Genomic DNA, 23,146 nt, shown 5'->3' on the forward strand with positions numbered 1-23,146 from the left:
ACCTCTGTAGAAGTTTCATTTTTTCATGCAGGATGATATTAGATAAAAGTTTTAGGGTCAAAATATACAGAAATGAAAATACAGCCAGTGATAATGGTGTCACTATTTCAAATTTTTCCTCAGAAATGAATCAGCAAGAATACATTGAACTACGTGTCCTTCATGGTTGTATAGTCAGATTTTATTTCTATGAATCTATTTTGGTTTCACAGGGAGTTAAGTGTAGAAAAGATAGGTTGAAAAACACACATTTGAATAAGAGCAAGGTTATTAGGTTCAGCAGGGTTGAGGGACATGTTAGTTGGGATGTAAGTTTGAATGGATGAAAATTGGAGGAAGTGAAGTATTTTAGATATCTAGGAATGGACTTAGCAGCAAATGGAACCATGGAAGTGGAAGTGTCACTGTAAGAGGGAGGGAGTGAAGATTCAGGGAATGATGAAGAATGTGTGGAAGGACAGAATGTTACCTGGCAGAGTGAAAATGGATATGTTTGAAGGAATAGTAGTTCCAACAATATTATACGGTTGCAAGGCATGGGCTATAGATAGGGTTATACAGAGGAGGGTGAATGTGTTGGAAATGAAATGTTTGAGGACAATATGTGGTGTGAGGCAATTTAATTAAGTAAGTAATGAAAGGGTAAGACAGATGTGTGAAAATAATAAGAGTGTGGTTAAAAGGGCAGAAGAGGGTGTGTTGAAATGGTTTGGACATATGGAGAGAAGGAGTGAGGAAAGTTTGCTATAGAGGATATATGAGTCAGAGGTGGAGGGAACAAGGAGAAGTGGAAAAACCACATTAAAGGTGGAAGGATGGAGTGAAATGACTTGCTATCAATGGACTGAACCAGGGCATGTGAAATGTCTGGGGTAAACCATGGAAAGGTCTGTGGGGCCTGGATGTGGATAGGGTACTGTGGTTTTGGGGGGGCATCACACATGAGAGTTATAGACTGAGTGTGAATGAATGTGGCGTTTTTGTCTGTTTTCCTGGCGCTACCTTGCTGAAGCAGGGGGTAGCGATGCTGTTTTCTGTGGGACGGGGTAGCGCTAGGAATGGATGAATGCAAGTGAGTATGAATATGTACATAAGTATATATGTATATGGCTGTGTATTTGTATGTATATGTGTACATGCTGATGTGTATATGTATATATGTGTATATATATGTATGTGTATATAATATGTATATGTATATATGTATATCAGTCTCTACCTGTCGTGTAATGCACTGAAACCATAGCTCCAGGTCCCACAGACCTTTCCATGGCTTATCCCAAACGTTTCACATGCTCTGGTTCAGTCCATTGACAGCACGTTGACCCTGGTATACCTCATTGTTCCAATTCACTCTATTCCCTGCACGCCTCTCACTCTCCTGTATGTTTAGGCCTCGATTGCTCAAAATCATTTTCACTCCATCCTTCTATCTCCAATTTAGTTTCCTGCTTCTCTTTGTTCCCTCCACCTCTGACACATTATCCTCATTGTAAACCTTTCCTCACTGATTCTTTCCATATGACTAAACCATTTCAGAACACCCTCTTCTGAGCTCTCAACCACTCTCTTCTTATTATCACACATCTCTCTTACCCTTTCATTACTTACTTGATCAAACCACCTCACACCACACATTTCATTTCCAACACATCCACCCTCCTCCATATAACCCTATGTATAACACATGCATTGCAGCCATATGATATTGCTGGAACCACTCTTCCCTCAAACATACCCATTTTTTCTCTCCGAGATAATATTCTTTCTTTCCATACTTTCTTCATTGATCCCAGAATTTTTGCCCCCTCCCCAACCCTATGACTCACTTCCACTTCCATGGTTCCATTTGCTGCTGAGACCAATCCCAGATTTCTGTGCTCTTGATATTGCAGCCTAGAAGGTGTAGGAATCCCATGTATGTATTCATATAAAGAAAGAATGATTGATATAGTGGAATTATCATTAGTATGTCAATATTTTGCATTGTTCTTGCAATATTTTGTAAGATTGATTTTTCCTACACTTCAGCATCCAGATAAGCCAGCCGTTTATGTCATATCATCAGCATAGAACATCTGTGGTGTTTTCATATAAGGCTCAAGGAAAAGTAGAAGACCACCACTTCCCAGCATCTTCACCCTCTTTTGAGATGCACTTGTCCAAAGAATGGCCTTATGACTCTGTTATATCATACTGTAATATCTTTAACTGCATTCACACTGCCCGTTTGGTGTATGTTTCATCTACAGAGATAACATATACCAACACATAGACAGTAATCTTAACCACCTTTGATAGAGTTGTGTACTTTACTCTGCCAACACTGCTGTTGAAAATAGCAGTTCATGGAAGGAATACATATACATGAAGAAGTAGAAGATTGTGAAAGAACTCAGAAAATGCATTTCAACTGTTGTTCATCAAATTATTTTGTATTGTATGAATCAAATGACACTACAAAAGAGGAAATAGCTGTATTTGTTTTTTATTTGGTATTGATAAAGTCTGTTTGGAAGAAGTGAGAGTGATCAAAGTCATGCTGATAGTTGTTGTAGCATTGTCTAGTTTTGTATCAATATCATCTATGTCTGTAACTGAAAAATTAACTTGCTATGTTTTTACATATTGTAGTTTTACTTATAACATAAGCTACATGTAAATCAGGAAGATCTCACCCCTGAGTGGTCTACCAAATATGATTTTGCACAGTTTTCTTCTTTTGTTGAATTGTTTCAATTTATCAGTGTATCTTTTATGGAGTGGAAGTTGGATGTGGATACCATTTTGTCTGATGTTGATATATATATATATATATATATATATATATATATATATAAATATCTGAATAAATATGTAAGTATATAAATACTTAGATAAGTGCATTGCACATGACAGCTAGAGACTGAGTGTGAATGAATGTGGCCTTTTTTGTCTGTTTTTCCTGGTTCTGCCTGACTGAAGCAGGGGGTAGCGATGCTATTTCCTGTGGAGTGGGATCGCGAGAGGAATGGATGAAGGCAAGCAAGTATGAATATGTACATTGTATATATGTATATGTCAGTGTATTTATTTGTATGTGCGTGAATGGGCGTTTATGTATATATATATATATATATATATATATATATATATATATATATATATATATATATGTGTGTGTATATGAGTGGCTGAGCCTTTCTTCGTTTGTTTCCTGGCACTACCTCACTGACACAGGAAACAGTGGTTAAGTGTAATAAATAAATATAAATTATTTTTTTTCATACTATTCGCCATCTCCCACATTAGCAAGTTAGCATTAAGAACAGAGGACTGAGCCTTCAAGGGAAATCCCCACTTGGCCCCCTTCTCTGTTCCTTCTTTTGGAAAATTAAAAAACGAGAGGGGAGTATTTCCAGGCACCCTGCTCCCTCCCCTTTTAGTCGCCTTCTACGACACACAGGGGATACGTAGGAAGTATTCTTTCTCCCCTATCCCCAGGGATAATATATATCGCTGTTTCCCGCGTCAGCGAGGTAGCTCCAGGAAACAGATGAAGAATGGCCCATCCACTCAGATACATATAAATATACATAAACACCCACATGTGCACATATACATACATATACATATCCACGTATACATACATATACATATTCACATATATATACATGTACGTACACAGACATGTACATATATACACATGTACATATTCATACTTGCTTGCCTTCATCCATTCCCAGCACTAATCTTGCCCCACAGGAAATAGCATTGTCACCCCTAGCGTCAGGAAAACAGGCAAAAAAGGCCACATTTATTTACACTTGCTGTTATGTGTAATGCACCGGGAACTTTGGTTTTGGTGCATTACACATGACAGCTACATAAATTGTTGATTTATGTTTGTGATGATTTGCAGACTTGATTATGTTCTCTATTATCCCTTCAAGAAAACTTGACAGTAGCAGAAAGAAATGTAAATAGTTGATTTTATTTCAGAGAACTCGTGGAAGCCACTGTTATGAAAATAATTTTGAAAAACAATATGAAAGATGATGTTTGTTCACCATGATTATTGTGGTGCTACTTCTCCTAATAACCATCATGAAAAAAAAAATTTCACATTTATCTACTAGGGAGACAGGTCCAAAGTCTTGTGAGTTCAGGAGAGATGGGATTATGTGGGCATGAAGATTTGAAAAAACAGGTATGAGGAATTTGCTTGAAATATCCAATAACAAAACTTGATCTCATATTTATAATAGATATGAAGACAAATACCCTTTCATGTAAGTATTAATTTACTTGGTTGTTCTGTTGCGTTTCATTATATTGTAAATCCCTTCATATAGTTTCTGCTGCAGATCACCTCTTGACCTCAAATAAACAGATGGAGCTCCAAGGTCAACTTTCTTTATTTCAATAGAACAACAAAATAAGTGATTATCTTAAAAGGCAAGGATATTTCACACCATAATAAATTTTACTATACTTGTAATATGATTTTTTTTTCATTTTACAAAACTGAAGTTTTTGGGTATGGTCATCAGGGACTTGGCTCAAAAATGATCTGTCTCTTTATATCAGAACCATATTTCCCATGTTTTTAAATCTGGCAAGCATTTTGAAAGTGAAATTGAATTTACAATTTTGAAGGAAAGAAAACTAAGAAATGCTAGAAAAAGAGAAACAATTAATTAGAACGTCTTAGGTGCCTGTAAGCCTGGTTTCTTAAGGAGGACAGGTTGTATGAAGAGGAAAGACTGAAGAAGAGTGTGAAACATAGTGCAAGGAAGGAAGGTGGCATTACAGCAGTTCATCCTCATGTGGCTGGTATCCACAAGAAACTATTGGAAACCAGCCAGTCATGTGTGGGTCAAAGCCCTAGGGAATTATAATACTTTTTAGGCTGCTTGTGTTAGTGGAAGGGTTCAAAAACTCATAGAGTAGTATCTTCAGAATGGAAAGGTGTACAGATGATTCAAAGCAGAGTTGACCAAATGTTTCCCATTAAAGTGGGCTTCCTCTATTCTGGGAGTCTAACTTGAAAGTGAATAGCCAACCCTCATTTTTTCTTATTCCATCAGACTTGAGCATCTTTCTCTCACACGTTTACCTTTTGCATGTACACAAAGCAGTTGATACCTGTCATTAGAAAAAGATTCCAGCAACCATCTCTCTTCTGTTCGGTATGTGCAAAGAGAAGGAAGCCAGGAGTCATCTGATGAAATTTAGTAGGCTTTTATGCAAAATGAAATTATTAACTTGAGGAAACTTAAATGTATATACATTGAAATTGCATATCAAACTGAATATTTGCAATAACGTTTGCAATAATTCAGTGCAGCTGAAATACATACACACAGGGATTTTAACAGTTTTAAAGCCCTTTTTCTTTAATGAGCATGGCATATATCATGTGAACTAAACTATTTCAATGGCAGTCTTGTGAAACATGCTGTTGATCTACTTGTATTTTCCAAAGCTGCAGGCAATCAACGCCTATTTCTGAAAATAAACGTATCAGTCACAGACTCTAGAGTCATCTTGTCCAGACAACTTTTGTGTATATGTGCTAGAGAGATATTGTTCCACCATGTTTTTGCCCTATTATTAATCATAGATATGTCTAGAGGTGCTGATATTAATAGACTTATCACCACTTTATACAGAAAAATAATGAAAATATGTTTTCCCTGAACCCATTTTGTATTTGCTTTGGGGATCCGTGGTAAAACATGCTAGCTTGTGATAAGATTGACTTTCTCAGTTTTCAACAGATGAGCCTTATAAAGTTCAGAACTCATTTTTAATAACGTCATATCATCCAAACAAGCACTTACATGTTATAGGAAAAATTTTTGTCATTTCCAAATAATGGTCCATCGTACAGATAATGAATTCTGCACCATTACCAACTTACAGTTTCACTTTCACAAGACTAACAGACTTCTCTGTTTGCATGTGAGATATTAGATGATCCCCAAGCTTTGTTGGCAAGGTAGCATCTTACCACATTGATACAGACCATGGCAGGAACTGTGGCATGCCTGACCAGCTTTGTAGTGGAAGCCTTGACCAGAGTAATCATTAGCCATGTGAATGGCATATCTATCTGACTTTTCATATATTAGACGAAATATCTTATCTGTCTAAAAGTTATTTGGTAACATGAACATTCTTTTGGATTATCTTCTTTGTAAACAGAAATGTGCTTCAATGCATACCTCTGCCCTCAAGAATTCTTTAGCCTTGGTTACATTATCATGGCTTCTCACCTGTATGAAATCATATGCTGCAAAAAAGTACTTCAATAGCAGAATGTCTTTAAACATTGTGAACATTGATATGGCTTTTTCCTATTACTTATAACTATTTACTCAACTAAACTACTTTTCTGAAAAGCCTTTGATGGTGAACATTGGTATGGCTTCTCTCTTAAAAAAATGTTTTAAGTGGCTAACTCACTTAAATTCTTTGGGAGAATGCCTTTCCTGTGTAAATAGCTGTGTGCTGTACTAAGTGATTCCTCTGGGAGAAGTCCTTTTGTCCACATGGACAGTAATATGGTTTCTTTCTTGTGTGATTGGTTATAAAGTTCAAAAGTATTCTTTGGGAAAAGTTCTGACTGAACTTTTATGTGGTTTTTCTCTTGTATGAAGATTCAAGTGTAGTATAAAACGAATCTTCAAGGAAAAGGACTTTTGATACTGTAAACAGTCATATTGCTTTTCCCAGGTGTGAAAATTCATTTACTTTACAAACTCAATCTTCTGGGAATTAGCATTTTGGTACTGTGAACATTCATGTGGCTTCTCTTTTTTATGGAATGTTACATATTACACTAGACCACTCCTCTAGGAGAATATCTCTTGTCACTGAACATTCATATGGCTTCTCCCTTGCTTGAACAATTATATGCCACAGCAAATGACTCCTTGGGGAGAAAATCTTTTGGCAATGTGAACACTGATGTAGTGTCTCTTGTACAAGTAATTATGTGTCTTACTAAATGTGTCCTTTAAGAGAAGGTCTTTTGGTATTCTGAACATTCATATGGCTTCTATCCAGTTTAAGAATGCACTTCTCTATAGTACTCATATACATCCAGCAGTGGACTCTGGCTTATATATATATATACATATAACATACAAAGCTCCATCAGCCAGGATCGAACCTGGGACCCCTTGTGCAAGAGGCAGGCATGCTAACCGCTAGGCTAAGGGACTGTATTATAGGAAACAACTATTCGAAATACTAAGTACTCGAATACCCTTCGTCTCACTATGGTGAGCAACGGGGTCTATTGGTTGTTTCCGAACAGAACACATAGCCAGCTGATAGCGTTTTACCGAACCTGACTGTACAACACGGAGTTATATGAATACGAATAAAGTGTATATGAACGCGCACCTTCATAGAACATACAAAGGTCCATCAGCCAGGATCGAACCTGGGACCCCTTGTGCAAGAGGCAGGCATGCTAACCGCTAGGCTAAGGGACTGTATAATAGGAAACAACTATTCGAAATACTAAGTACTCGAATACCCTTCGTCTCACTATGGTGAGCAACGGGGTCTATCGGTTGTTTCCGAACAGAACACATAGCCAGCTGATAGCATTTTACCGAACCTGACTGTACAACGTGGAGTTATATGAATACGAATAAAGTGTATATGAACGCACACCTTCATAGAACATATAAAGCTCCATCAGCCAGGATCGAACCTGGGACCCCTTGTGCAAGAGGTAGGCATGCTAACCACTAGGCTAAGGGACTGTATAATAGGAAACAACTATTCGAAATACTAAGTACAACCGATAGACCCCGTTGCTCACCATAGTGAGACGAAGGGTATTTGAGTACTTAGTATTTCGAATATACACACACACATGCACACATACTTCCCACGTATTCCTGCATGTCATAAAAGGCAACTAGAGGGAAGAGGGTGGGGGGCTGAGAATCCTCCCCTCCATTTTTACTTTTCCAAAAGAAGGAGCAGAGAAGGGGGCCAAGTGAGGATTTTCCCTCTCAGGCTCAGTCCTCTGTTCTTAATGCTACCTTGCTAATGCAGTAAATGGTGCATATGTATGAAAATGTATGAGCCTCTGCAAACACTGTGCTAAAGTCGCCCTTGGCTAGTCTGTTAAGGGTGAGGCACTAAAAGCTAAGAAGTGGCATTGGAGTTCACTGGTTATGGAGACTCTATTGCCATGGCCATTCCCTTAAGGAAGTTCCAGTTGGAACAGGCGTCAGAGATATAGGTGGGTAGATAGATAGATAAATCTCTTATTAATATTTCAAGACTTGAAGTACAGTACCATTCTAAAATATTCCTCAATCTTTTTATTTGTTTCATTTACATTAACATTTTAATTGATGTTATTTGAGTAAATATTAAAGTTACTGGCATAGTAACTTAGATATAGTAAATTATATATACATGGAAAGAATGTGTGAGGAAAGATTGAGAAAGAGGATATATGTGTCAGAGGTAGAGGGAATGAGGAGAAGCGAGAGACTAAATTGGAGGTGGCATTGGATTGAACCAGGGCATGTGAAACATCTTGGGTAAACCATGGAAAGTTTTGTGGGGCCTAGATGTGGAAAGGGAGCTGTGGTTTCGGTGCATTGCACATGACAGCTAGACACTGAGTGTAAACGAATGTGGTCTTCTTGTCTTTTCCTAGCGCTACCTCGTGCGCGTGGGGGAGGGGGGCTTCCATTTCATGTGTGGCGGGGTGGCGATGGGAACGGATGAGGGCAGCAAGTATGAATATGTATACGTGTATATATGTATATGTCTGTGTATGTATATGTATGTATACGTTGAAATGTATAGGTATGTTCATGTACGTATGTATATACATGTATATACATGTGTACATTATTATTACATACATGTGTGTGTATGGGCGTTTATGTATATACGTGTGTATGTGGGTGGGTTGGGCCATTCTTTCATCCGTTTCCTTGAATATTATTATGTTTAGTTGCTGTCTCCTGCATTAGCAAGGTAGCACAAGTATATATATCTATCTATCTATCTATCTATCTATATATATATATATATATATATATATATATATATATATATATATATATATATATATATATATATCTTTCTTTTCTTTCATACTATTCGCCATCTCCCGCATTAGCGAGGTAGCGTTTAGAACAGAGGATTGGGCCTTTTGAGGGAATATTCTCACCTGGCCCCCTTCTCTGTTCCTTCTTTTGGAAAATTAAAAAAAAACGAGAGGGGAGGATTTGCAGCCCCCCGCTCCCTTCCCTTTTAGTCGCCTTCTACGACATGCAGGGAATACATGGGAAGTATTCTTTCTCCCCCATATATATATATATATATATATATATATATATATATATATATATATATATATATATATATATATATATATATATATATATATATTATATATTGGAAAGGATCACAATTTTGCGCGTGATCAAGATATTCCTATGAGTCCGCGGGGAAAGATGAAACACGAAAAGTTCCCAAGTGCACTTTCGTGTAATAATCACATCATCAGGGGAGACACAAGAGAGAAATATAACAGTCAGTTGATATACATCGAAGAGACGAAGCTAGGACGTGGTTTCGGTGCATTATACATGACAGCTAGAGACTGAGTGTGAACGAATGTGGCCTTTGTTGTCTTCCTAGCGCTACCTCGTGCACATGCAGGGGGAGGGGGGTTGTCATTTCATGTGTGCGGGGTGGCGACGGGAATGAATAAAGGCAGACTATGAATTATGTACATATGTATATATGTATATGTCTGTGTGTGTGTATACACGTATACATTGAGGTGTATAGAAAAGCAAATGGATTTGTATGTAGCATTTATGGATCTGGAGAAGGCATATGATAGAGTTGATAGAGATGCTCTGTGGAAGGTATTAAGAATATATGGTGTGGGAGGCAAGTTGTTAGAAGCAGTGAAAAGTTTTTATCGAGGATGTAAGGCATGTGTACGTGTAGGAAGAGAGGAAAGTGATTGGTTCTCAGTGAATGTAGGTTTGCGGCAGGGGTGTGTGATGTCTCCATGGTTGTTTAATTTGTTTATGGATGGGGTTGTTAGGGAGGTAAATGCAAGAGTTTTGGAAAGAGGGGCAAGTATGAAGTCTGTTGGGGATGAGAGAGCTTGGGAAGTGAGTCAGTTGTTGTTCGCTGATGATACAGCGCTGGTGGCTGATTCATATGAGAAACTGCAGAAGCTGGTGACTGAGTTTGGTAAAGTGTGTGAAAGAAGAAAGCTGAGAGTAAATGTGAATAAGAGCAAGGTTATTAGGTACAGTAGGGTTGATGGTCAAGTCAATTGGGAGGTAAGTTTGAATGGAGAAAAACTGGAGGAAGTAAAGTGTTTTAGATATCTGGGAGTGGATCTGGCAGCGGATGGAACCATGGAAGCGGAAGTGGATCATAGGGTGGGGGAGGGGGCAAAAATCCTGGGAGCCTTGAAGAATGCCTGGAAGTCAAGAACATTATCTCGGAAAGCAAAAATGGCTATGTTTGAAGGAATAGTGGTTCCAACAATGTTGTATGGTTGCGAGGCTTGGGCTATGGATCGAGTTGTCCGCAGGAGGATGGATGTGCTGGAAATGAGATGTTTGAGGACAATGTGTGGTGTGAGGTTGTTTGATCGAGTAAGTAACGTAAGGGTAAGAGAGATGTGTGGAAATAAAAAGAGTGTGGTTGAGAGAGCAGAAGAGGGTGTTTTGAAATGGTTTGGGCACATGGAGAGAATGAGTGAGGAAAGATTGACCAAGAGGATATATGTGTTGGAGGTGGAGGGAACGAGAAGTGGGAGACCAAATTGGAGGTGGAAGGATGGAGTGAAAAAGATTTTGCGTGATCGGGGCCTGAACATGCAGGAGGGTGAAAGGAGGGCAAGGAATAGAGTGAATTGGGTCGATGTGGTATACCGGGGTTGACGTGCTGTCAGTGGATTGAATCAGGGCATGTGAAGCGTCTGGGGTAAACCATGGAAAGCTGTGTAGGTATGTATATTTGCGTGTGTGGACGTATGTATATACATGTGTATGGGGGTGGGTTGGGCCATTTCTTTCGTCTGTTTCCTTGCGCTACCTCGCAAACGCGGGAGACAGCGACAAAGCAAAAAAAAAAGAAAAAAAAGAATATATATATATATATATATATATATATATATATATATATATATATATATATATATATATATAACTAATTTCCACATAGAAAGCAAGGGAAGCAGCAGCTAATCACATGCTGCTGGACATGTGGCTGGGGCACACATAAACAGCTCATGAGAGGTGTGGCCAGAGTTTTACTTGTAGAACTAAAAGAAGACAGTAGCATCATGGTTGGTAGAAAAGGATCATTAAAGAGAAATGATAAAGGCAAAAGGCTTATATTTCCACCCTCGTTAAGTGAGATTCAGAAGAGGGGACCACCCCTTGCATGAGAGTAGTCCTCCTTGTAGTTGTGAATAAGGACACTGTAGATATGGAAATGCTACTCATGAGGAGAGAACAGTGTTGGCATCTATACAGTAACCCTAGCTCTTAAAATATGGGTTTGTGCAATGTTGAATTTAAGAAGGATACAACTTGCCCATCCCAAAATTCTGCACAGGTTCGAATTAAGAAAGGAAGTACGTTCAGTGTGAGACAAAGTATGAATATTTGAATGTGGAAGGGAGGTAAATTGAGTTATATAGAGTAAAATAGTTGGTTTAAGAGTTAGAAGGTCAGAAGGATCATTTATTAAGGGAAGAAAGAGGGGTGGCGACAAAACAGAACCCTGATGGACACCACTGTTGACAAGACAGAAGGTAAATGTCACTTAATCAACGAAAACCACAGTGAAATAACTGAGAGGGAAGCCATGTCTGTAGAACACAGAGAAACAGAAAATCAAAAGACAGATCATTTGGGAAGTAAAGACTTGTTCCACATCTTGTGCATTGTTTTGGGGATGTCAATAACTAAAACAAAAGTTTCACCAAAGTCAATAGATGTGAGCCAAAGAGGAGGAAAGATCACAAGGAAACCATGTGCCAAGAATATCCGTTTCTGAATTTAGAGAGTGAGAGTAATGAGAGTTCCAAAAACTTTGGAGAGAAATGAAGTGAGGACGATGAGACAATGAAGGTTAGAACAGTTATATTCATAGGGTTGGACTGGACCAAGATTTGCTTCCAAAGTGACACGATAGAAGTGAGCAAGGACTGATGTTAGCTCTGAGACACATTTCTTCATAAAGGTATGGAAAGGTATGACATCTGGGTTGTATGCCGAGCCCACCTGTAGCTGGGAGATACTTTGTGCAAGTAAAACAGAGGAGAGGCTATAGGTTCAGTTAAGGGTAGTTGGGGAAGGAGAAAGGATAGAAGTGGAACCATCGAAAGCAGAGCTTGGGGAAAGTTAAGCAGCGAGGACTGCCTTTAATCATGAAGAGAGTTAGCTATAGACTGACCAAGTTGGAGGAAAGGTTGAAATGAAGAGAGTCATCAGTAGGTCAAATCAACTTTGTCTAGATACTTACAGCAAACATTTTCTTTGCCATGTTTCAGTACCATCAAGAATTGCCTAACAAAAAAAAGCCCTTTATGGAAAAAATCAATGTGGACTCTCTCTCTCTCTCTCTCTCTCTCTCTCTCTCTCTCTCTCTCTCTCTCTCTCTCTCTCTCTCTCTCTCTCTCTCTTAATTATTCATTATACTTGATCACCGTTTCCTGCGTCAACGAAGTAGAGCCAGGAAACAGACGAAAAAAGAATGGCACACACACACACACACACACACACACACACACACATATATTGGACTATTAGTGCTGGCACAACAATCTAGAGCATAGAGCTTAATAAACACTTTTTATCACAACTTCTTCCTCAGTGGACTGAGCAAGTAATACAGATCAAAGACGCACCCGGCCGGTCAGCCACGTTCCGTCCGCTGATTGGTGGGGTCGATTATCTTGGCTTCGCCCTCTCTCTCCTGGTCATACGTATAAGGTCACCTTCACTATACTGCCAGTTGTGGCACTGTCACCGCTTTGAACATTCCTCTTTTCTTGTAAATCTCCAGTTTTCTTCGCAGATGGAGCCACGAAGTTGTTCTTTGTGCCAAATGAGTATTCACTTTTGATTGCGACCTCCATACAATTTGAGACAGGAACATACCTTCTATCACTGTTTCTTTCTCACCTTGTTCTTCCCTGAGTTCCATGATTCTCTTCACTTTTTTCTTAGAGTCCCGTCAACAAACTTGCACGATTTCCCAGCCATGAAAAGGCGTCGTGGATATAGCTAATTTCATTTTTCAAATGTTAACTGCTACATATCCGTAATGTAAATAATGTGAATCCAATCACCACACCGGACTTCACCCTATCACAATGTGCAACAAGTAGTCAATTAAATCGTCCTTATCAGTTGGTTTGCGATACACTGAATTTCGCCACATCTGCTCTTACATCCATATCGTCCAGGAATGGAATCTCTTCCTTATATATATATTTTTTTTTTCATACGATTCGCCATTTCCCGCATTTGCGAGGTAGCGTTAAGAACAGAGGACTGGGCCTTAGAGGGAAAATCCTCACCTGGCCCCCTTCTCTGTTCCTTCTTTTGGAAAATTAAAAAAAAAAACGAGAGGGGAGGATTTCCAGCCACCCGCTCCCTCCCCTTTTAGTCGCCTTCTACGACACGCAGGGAATACGTGGGAAGTATTCTTTCTCCCCTAGTATATAGATATACTATATACATGTGTACTTACATCTGTACTTATATTCACATATACAACAAATACACAACTGGAGTATACGCACTCAGTAACACACACACACACACACACACACACACACACACACACACACAGTAAAACCTCGATTCAACGGACTTCGTTAAAAAAAAACAAAAAAGAAAAAAACGTACGCGTCTGCCACAATTCCGAGAAAGTAGTCCGCGTTTATAGTTTTTGCATTGAGATGGTGTCGGTCCGAACATTTCACGCAAGCGGCAAGTGGCAGATGAGCGGTGTCCTCACAACCAGTTGACACATCGTCGGTACCGCACAGGGACGCGTCTTTCTTTCACGTCAGTGTTTGTTTTTGTGGTGTACGTTAGTACGTAAAGTGAACAGAACTGAGCAGACATAGTCCCTCAACATAGTGGTGTGAAAAGAAGCATGTGAATACGAGTGCTGCGCAAGAATTAAAGTTAATTGAGAAACTAGGATTTGGTGTTTTGGTTGCCAGCGTGATGTGGAATGTGGGGTGAGTAAACAAATGCTAATATATATTCTTAAGAACAAGGAAAAGCTTTAGATTGAATATTGTTATAGATGCTTAAACCAGTGATTCATCATTTGGTGAAAAAGAGCATATGAAAGTGTGACAACATAACGTATAGTGAGCTGTATATAACTGGTTTATGCAACAGCGTTCTGGTGGTGTTGGACTTGGCTCTGCTTCGAATACATTAACGAAGCATTTGAATATTGACTTCCGGGTTTGTCGATGTTTGGCTTTGATTTTTTCGTAAACGCTATTGCATAGTGAATAAAAAGTTTGGTGAAGCTGTAAGAGCATTTGAGCTCATTGGAAAAGAAAGGGTGATTTTATCTCAAAGTTTCAATTGTGATGAGACTGGTTTGTTTTGGTCTTCGAACCAGGAACACAATCAGGCTTATAAAGATGAGAAATCGACACCAAGTTGTATTATAAGCAAGACCAAGACATCAGTGCTACTCTGTGCCATTGCAGACGGATTACATAGACTGAAAGCTCGTGCTGTTGGTAAATCACGTCATCCGTGATGCCTAAAGGATATCATGGCAAAGCTTCAAGTGATGTACCACAATTTGAAGAAAGTGTATTTTGGTGATAATATACTTAGATATTTTTATTCACTTCATTTCGGAGGTTCGCAGATGCCAATATATGTCCAAAAGATCGATCCAGTGAATGTTAAGGCTTTTCTTTTTCCGGATAATTGCGCGTGCGCATCCTAGCATAGATAAGTTGTGTAACAGCGATGGCGAAATTAAATGAATGATCCTACCACATGACTTGATTAGATCCATGGACCTTGAAATTATTCTCACCAGAAGAAAATTATATCCAAAGAAATTTTTAGAAGAGTTGATGTTTGTGCTGAGTGATGAACATGAAAATACAAAGGACAGCAAACATTGCAGCTCCTCGATGGCCTACAATTTGATGCTGCCTGGAAAGTTGTGAAAACGACTACTTTAGCTAATGGACGGAGGAAATTATTGTATGAGACTGAATCTACTGACCTCGAGGGCTTTGAGGTAAGCGATTGCTGTCATGCGATTCTAAAGCCGAAGATGATGCAACTTTGGATATTGTTCCACAATGGTCAGATGTTGATGAATGCGATTCTGGTTACCAGAAATTGACAGAAGAGATTTCTGAAGGTGTTTTTGCAGACGAAAGACAAGAAAGTGGACAATGGTATATCGATTACCATTATTGACCGTCACGAATGCACGGGCCGTTCGGGATCATACCCACATAGGTTCGAAACCTGCTGGTTGCGACAGCCGGTCCACAGATTACCCAGCTGTTCATCTTCACTTAGAGCTGGTTGATTAAATGGTTACCTGGCATAGGCTAGGATGTTTGTGTGGATACGTACAAAGGAGTCTGGGAGGAATGGGTTGTATTTAGGGAAGCAGTGATGGCTTACGCAAAAGATGTTTGTGGCATGAGAAGCTAGGGAGATGGGCAGATTAGAAAGGGTAGTGAGTGGTGGGATGAAGAAGCAAGATTATTAGTGAAAGAGAAGAGAGAGGGATTTGGACAATTTTTGCAGGGAAGTAGTACAAATGACTGGGAGATGTATAAAAGAAAGAGAGTTGGTATGAGAGAGTATCATTAAATTTTAGGGAGAATAAAAAGATGTTTTGTAAGGAGGTAAATAAAGTGCATAAGACAAGAGAACAAATGGGACTATCGGTAAAGGGGGCTTATGGGCAGGTAATAACAAGTAGTGGTGATGTGTTTGATGATAGAGTGGCATATGTAGGGTGTTTTGGTCGAGGTGGTTTGCGAAGTGAGAGGGTTAGGGAGAATGATTTGGTAAACAGAGAAGAGGTAGTGAAAGCTTTGCGGAAGGTGAAAGTCGGCAAGGCAGCGGGTTTGGATGGTATTGCAGTGGAATTTATTAAAAGAAGGGGTGACTGTATTGTTAACTGGTTGGTGAAGATATTCAGTGTATGTATGGCTGATGGAGAAGTGCTACAGTGCCATTGTAAAAAAGCAAAGGGGATAAAGGTGAGTGCTCAAATTACAGAGGTATAAGTTTGTTGAGTGTTCCTGGGAAATTATACGGGAGGGTATTGATTGTGAGGATGAAAGCATGTACAGAACATCAGATAGGGGAAGAGCAGTGTGGTTTCAGAGTGGTAGAGGATATGTGGATCAGGTGTTTGCTTTGAAAAATGTATGTGATAAGTACTTAGAAAAACAAATGGATTTGTATGTAGGATTTATGGATCTAGATAAGGCATATGATAGAGTTTATAGAGATGCTCTGTGGAAGGTATTAAGAGTATATGGTGTGGGAGGCAAGTTGCTGGAAGCAGTTAAAATTTTTATCGAGGATGTAAATTATGTATACGAGTAGGAAAAGAGGAAAGTGATTGGTTCTCAGTGAATGTAGGTTTGCGGCAGGGGTGTGTAATGTCTCCATGGTTGTTTAATTTGTTTAAGGATAGGGTTGATAGGGAGGTGAATGCAAGAGTTTTGGAAAGAGGGGCAAGTATGCAGTCTGTTGTGGATGAGAGGGCTTGGGAAGTGAGTCAGTTGTTGTTCGCTGATGATACACCGCTGGTGGATGATTCGTGTGAGAAGCTGCAGAAGCTGGTGACTGAGTTTGGTAAATTGTGTGAAAGAAGAAAGCTGAGGGTAAATGTGAATAAGAGCAAGGTTATGAGGCACAGTATGGTTGAGGGACAAGTCAATTGGGAGGTAAGTTTGAATGGAGAAAAAGTGGAGGAAATGAAGTGTTTTAGATATCTGGGAGTGGATTTGGCAGCGGATGGAACCATGGAAGCAGAAGTGAGTCACAGGGTGGGGGAGGGGGAGAAAGTTCTGAGAGCTTTGAAAAAAGTGTGGAAGGCGAGAACATTATCTCAGAAAGCAAAAAATGGGTATTTTTGAAGGAATAGTGGTTCCAACAATGTTATATGGTTGAGAGGCGTGGGCTATAGATAGAATTGTGCGGACGAGGGTGGATGTGTTGGAAATGAGATGTTTGGGGACAATATATGGTGTGATTTGGTTTGATCGAGTAAGTAATGAAAGGGTAAGAGAGATGTGTGGTAATAAGAAGAGCGTGGTTGAGAGAGCAGAAGAGGGTGTGTTGAAATGGGTTGGTCACATGGAGAGAATGAGTGAGGAAAGATTGACAAAGAGGATATATGTTCCAGAGGTGGAGGGAATGAGGAGAAGTGGGAGACCAAATTAGGGGTGGGAGGATGGAATGAAAAAGATTTTGAGCGATAGAGGCCTGAACATGCAGGAGGGTGAAAGGCGTGCAAGGAATAGAGTGAGTTGGAACGATGTGGTATACCGGGGTCGACGTGCTGTCACTGGATTGAAGCAGGGCATGTGAAGCGTCTGGGGTAAACCATGTAAAGTTTTGTGGGGCCTGGATGTGGAAAGGGAGCTGTGGTTTCAGTGCATTATACATGACAGCTAGAGACTGAGTGTGAACGAATGTGGCCTCTGTTGTCTTTTCCCAGCGCTACCTCGCGCGCGTGCGGGAGGAAGTGCTTGTCATTTTATGTGTGGCGGAGTGGCGACGGGAATGAATAAAGGCAGCAAGTATGAATTATGTATATATATACATATACATATATATATATATATATATATATATATATATATATATATATATATATATATATATATATTATCCCTGGGGATAGGGGAGAAAGAATACTTCCCACGTATTCCCTGCGTGTCGTAGAAGGCGACTAAAAGGGGAGGGAGCGGGTGGCTGGAAATCCTCCCCTCTCGTTTTTTTTTAATTTTCCAAAAGAAGGAACAGAGAAGGGGGCCAGGTGAGGATTTTCCCTCTAAGGCCCAGTCCTCTGTTCTTAATGCTACCTCGCAAATGCGGGAAATGGCGAATCGTATGAAAAAAAAAAAAAAAATATATATATATATATATATATATATATATATATATATATATATATATATATATATATACGTTGAAATGTATAGGTATGTATATGTGCGTGTGGGGACGTGTATGTATATACATGCGTATGTGGGAGGATTGGGCCATTTTATCGCCTGTTTCCTTGTGCTATCTCGCTAACGCGGGAGACAGCGACAAAGTATGATATATATATATATATATATATATATATATATATATATATATATATATATATATATATATATATATATATGTATATATATATATATATATATATATATATATATATATATATATATATATATGTATATATATATATATATATATATATATATATATATATATATATATATATATATATATATATATATATTTATATATATATATATATATATAAGAGGTGCCTCTGAGGTCAATGTGATATACAGTCACGTTTATCTTTTCAAACTGTGCAGTGAACTGTAATAACACGTGGAAAAGTTTGCAGGAACTCTTAATGTAAATGATGAGCAGAATGAAATAGTTGTTTTGCGTAAAGTGACAGTGTACATGTGAGTTCCATATTGTATAACCGTAATGGTGTATGTAAATGTATTCACAGATCAGTGAAACCAATGGATCATATCATAGAAGCTGTCAAGGAAAGTCTTATGTAAGGGCGCAGGGAAAATTAATTTTGACTTCTGTCTCCTTTGTTATGTTAGAAAAATACAAAATATGGATAGGTCACACACACACACACACACACACACACACACACACACACACACACACATATATATATATATATATATATATATATATATATATATATATATATATATATATATATATATATATATATTATCCCTGGGGATAGAGGAGAAAGAATACTTCCCACGTATTCCCTGCGTGTCGTAGAAGACGACTAAAAGGGGAGGGAGCGGGGGGCTGGAAATCCTCCCCTCTTGTTTTTTTTTTTAATTTTCCAAAGGAAGGAACAGAGAAGGGGGCCAGGTGAGGATGTTCCCTCAGAGGCCCGGTCCTCTGTTCTTGGCGCTACCTTGCTAATGCGGGAAATGGCGAATGGTTTGAAAATATATATATATATATATATATATATATATATATATATATATATATATATATATATATATATATGTATGTATATATATATATATATTATCCCTAATTGGGTATAAGGGAGAAAGAATACTTCCCACGTGTTCCCTTGCGTGTCGTAGAAGGCGACTAAAAGGGGAGGGAGCGGGGGCTGGAAATCCTCCCCTCTAGTTTCTTGATTTTCCAAAAGAAGGAACAGAGAAGGGGGCCAAGGGAGGATATTTCCTGAAAGGCTCAGTCCTCTGTTCTTAATGCTACCTTGCTGGCGCGGGAGATGGCGAATAGGATGAAAATATACATATATACTGTAACTCAATACAGCTAGTTAGGCTTAATCTGCAACTGACTTTTAAATATAACCCAAAGTTTTGGCTAATCCATTTTTGGCTAATCCGTTTGTGTATACAAAACATTTATCTCCTAAAATGTGAAACACGGTTAATCTGGCCTGAATTATGATGAATTTACGTCACCGTATGTATGTTACAAACCAGTAGATTAAGCGGAAGTCAAGCATGGTTTAGTTAACCTCTATAAAGTGCAGGTCTGAGTTGACACGACTTTGCCTGGGTAAACAGTGAGCCGAAAACAGTCGTATAAGAAAATTCGAACTGGTTGATGACAATTCTGGCCACGATGAACGATACATAGAAACATACACAAGCGAAGAGGTAAGGCCTCATGAGGGTAAACTATTACCTTTCCGTACATGATAGGTAGGCAACGATACTGTAGCCCGTTAGAATATGAAGGATACAGGAAGGCAACGATACTGTAGCCCGTTAGAATATGAAGGATACAGGAAGGCAAGACATGAGTATTGCGTGGTAAGGAGGGGCAAGGGGAACAGAGCGATTTTGAAGAGTGCAGTGTGCACAAGGCAAAAGACAATTCAAACCTTTTCCTAAAGTTCATCAAGGGCAAAGTATGAGTTCAAGAGCACCTAAATCAGGCTGAGTGACTGGAGAGAAGAAACGCTTAGGAAGATAAGGAAATGTTTGAGGAGCTGAATGATGAATCTGAGTCTTCACAATGGATGACAATACTCCACCAAGGATAGCGAAATAGCTAGGGGTAAGATGTCTTGGAAGATGCAGAGATCGATAGAAATATGTAAACAATATTAAGAAAAAAAGACCCGTGTAAGGCCCATGTTTCTGATGAAAGACCCTCATATACGCTGAGAGAATATTGAGAAGCACTTGCAAGATCTCTCGAAGTGCTGTTCAAAAGGTATCTGGAGGAAGTGGTAGTTTCGAAGATGGAAGAGGGGAAGTGTCGTACCTCTGTTTGAGAAAGGCAATTAGGAAAGGGTGCTGAACTATGCACCAGTCTCTCTAACAAGTGTAGTTACTAAAACACCCGGAAAAAGATAGTTGCAGAACAAATGAACGACTGCTTACAAGGGAGAAGATACATAACTAGAAGAGAATATGGCTTCAGGGGAAATAGGTCATACATTACGAATCAGGAGGTCATATATTGCGAATTAGGTCATTACGAATTTGGAGGTCATACAGAACGAATCAGGTCATACATTACGAATCAGGAGGTCATACATAGCGAATCATCTAAGTTTCTCCAGCAGAGGGAGGTCTGCCTTAGATTGAGATGAAGAGAGAGAAAAAAAATGGATGGGTAGATTTTGTGTTCCTGGAATGGAAGAACGCCTTCGACTCTTAATCCTGTATGTAGAGCTACGGGTAAGAATAAGTGGTAACTCCTTCACTAGATAAAAAGAAATTCCTGTCGAAAGGAACAAAGGACATAGGTGGGAAACGCGTTTTCAAAAGGGCTGGGTCACAAGTGGCGTGCTGCAAGGATCAGTCTTGGACCTACCGCTATTTTCGGTATATATATATATATATATATATATATATATATATATATATATATATATATATATATATATATATATATATATGTATCGCGAGTGTGTGTGTAATTAAGTGTAGTTAGTTGGGGTTGAGATGATTGTTCTGTAATACTGTATTGATCATGAATAGAAATCCTTCTTCTTTGTGTAAGCATATGAAATGTAAGATCAAATTACATAACACCGAGAGTCATAGTAAATTAAAGGTTACTTTCAATCCAGCTAGTGGGAGTAATGCGTGTTTTAGCAAAATTCTTTCCGAAATTCTATCATTAACTTTATGTGGGATTTTTTACAAACAGTTCTTTATGGTTGAAAATTGCCTCGTAAAGGAATGATCCCAGCTGTTATTCCACTTATCATTTCCAGTGTACCCAGAACCTGATCTCATCCTAGTAGAAAACAAGCATCAGAGTATAATCATTGGAATCGGATCAGAATCACTGCTTTGTTGCTGATTATCCTGGGGGAAAATATTACGTCCTCTGACAGCATCTATGTACTTTTGAACACCTGATGATTGAGTACATCGGCAGGGTGAACGAACGGCCGGATGAGGAAACAGGGTAGAGAGAATATGAGTACGCAGGGATATAATGCCCATATGTCTGTTGTTGAGGCCACAGTGGAGCTCACATCACCAGGGCGAGCAGTCTGACGTGTGTACTTCGGCCAGCCAGAATCCTCCGACCCGCAGATTGAGAGAGGATCACGGCCAAAGCGGGAACGACGAAGCCAAGCTTCCAGCTGAAGCTGAAGCAGCAGCAGCAGCAGTAGCAGCATGAGGACCTACACGTTACTGGTGTTCTTCTGCCTCTCCGCCATTCAGGCTCAGAGCGACGGAGGCGATGAATCCCAGGTACGTGTCCAAGTCTCTGAGGACCTCACTCGCATAACCTTTATACGTGTGTGTGTGTGTGTGTGTGTCCGCAATATACTGCTGTTCAAATCTCTTCAGAAACGCCATCTTTGGTGTCCCATCTGGAGGGGACAAGTCCCTGGCTCCTTCCATCACATATCTACCATATTTATCGTCACCCAGAAGCCCATTCTTAACGATAATCACTTCACTGTACTGCTTGTCATGCAGAATGAGATCTAGAGTCTAAAGCTGTACTTCGGAGAGTAAGTCACGTTTCTACTCGTTGAATTATTTGTTACTTTCTTTCTTTCTTTCATACTATTCGCCATTTCCCGCGTTAGCAAGGTAGCGTTAGGAACAGAGGACTGGGCCTTTGAAGGAAATCCTCACTTGGCCCCCTTCTCTGTTCCTTCTTTCGGAAAATTGAAAATGAGAAGGGAGGATATCCAGCCCTCTGCTCCCTACCCTTTTAGTCGCCTTCTACGACACGCAGGGAATACGTGGGAAGTATTCTTTCTCCCCTATCCCCAGGGATGGTCGTGTTCTTTTGAGGATATTTCCAGCCACTCCACCCACCTGTAATTTCTCTTGGAGGGTCTTCTGACGGGCGTCCTCCCTGGTCAGGGGCGTATCTTTAATGCTGTTATATGAAGAATAATGATTTTATTAACATTTGTTTACACAAGATACATTTCATTATACTATGTCCTTGCGAAGCTGAAAGACATGATAATCCACAGGCTTTTCATTACTGCATTAAAAAGTGACGCACTCTGCCATATAGTTTGACATAAGGTTTATTCAGGTTGCGGTCTATACACCATGGTGTATGGAGAGTTGTACAGTATAATGGTTTTCAACTGCGTAGATAATAGAGTCACAGTACAATACAGCACAGAGAGAAGAAAAAAGCATCCGAAAGACTGAGATAAAACGTAACCGAGCAATATACTTGAGAAAACACAGGGGAGATGGGAATGGCCCCTCGTTCACGACTTTGGGAGCCACTCCAGCAGCCCAACAACACAAGATCCGTAGCAACTTGTTCATGTAGCAAATATCAATCAGAGCATCAGTCACTATAACCAAATGGGGAATTCCAAAGTTGAAAAAAAATCA

General features: G+C 39.4%; 1 protein-coding gene across 1 annotated transcript in view; it reads left to right on the plus strand.

The window, feature by feature from the left end:
- Positions 1-5,516, plus strand: part of LOC139759711 (uncharacterized) — a 52,615-nt gene extending 47,099 nt beyond the window's left edge. Inside the window, exon 23 of the mRNA XM_071682106.1 lies at positions 2,032-5,516. Coding sequence (XP_071538207.1) covers positions 2,032-2,042 — 11 coding nt within the window. The 3' untranslated portion in view covers positions 2,043-5,516. The remainder of the gene's footprint in view (positions 1-2,031) is intronic.
- The last annotated feature ends 17,630 nt before the right edge of the window (positions 5,517-23,146 follow it).

The sequence above is a fragment of the Panulirus ornatus genome, chromosome 34 (genome assembly GCF_036320965.1).
Source record: "Panulirus ornatus isolate Po-2019 chromosome 34, ASM3632096v1, whole genome shotgun sequence".
Taxonomy (NCBI): domain Eukaryota; kingdom Metazoa; phylum Arthropoda; class Malacostraca; order Decapoda; family Palinuridae; genus Panulirus; species Panulirus ornatus.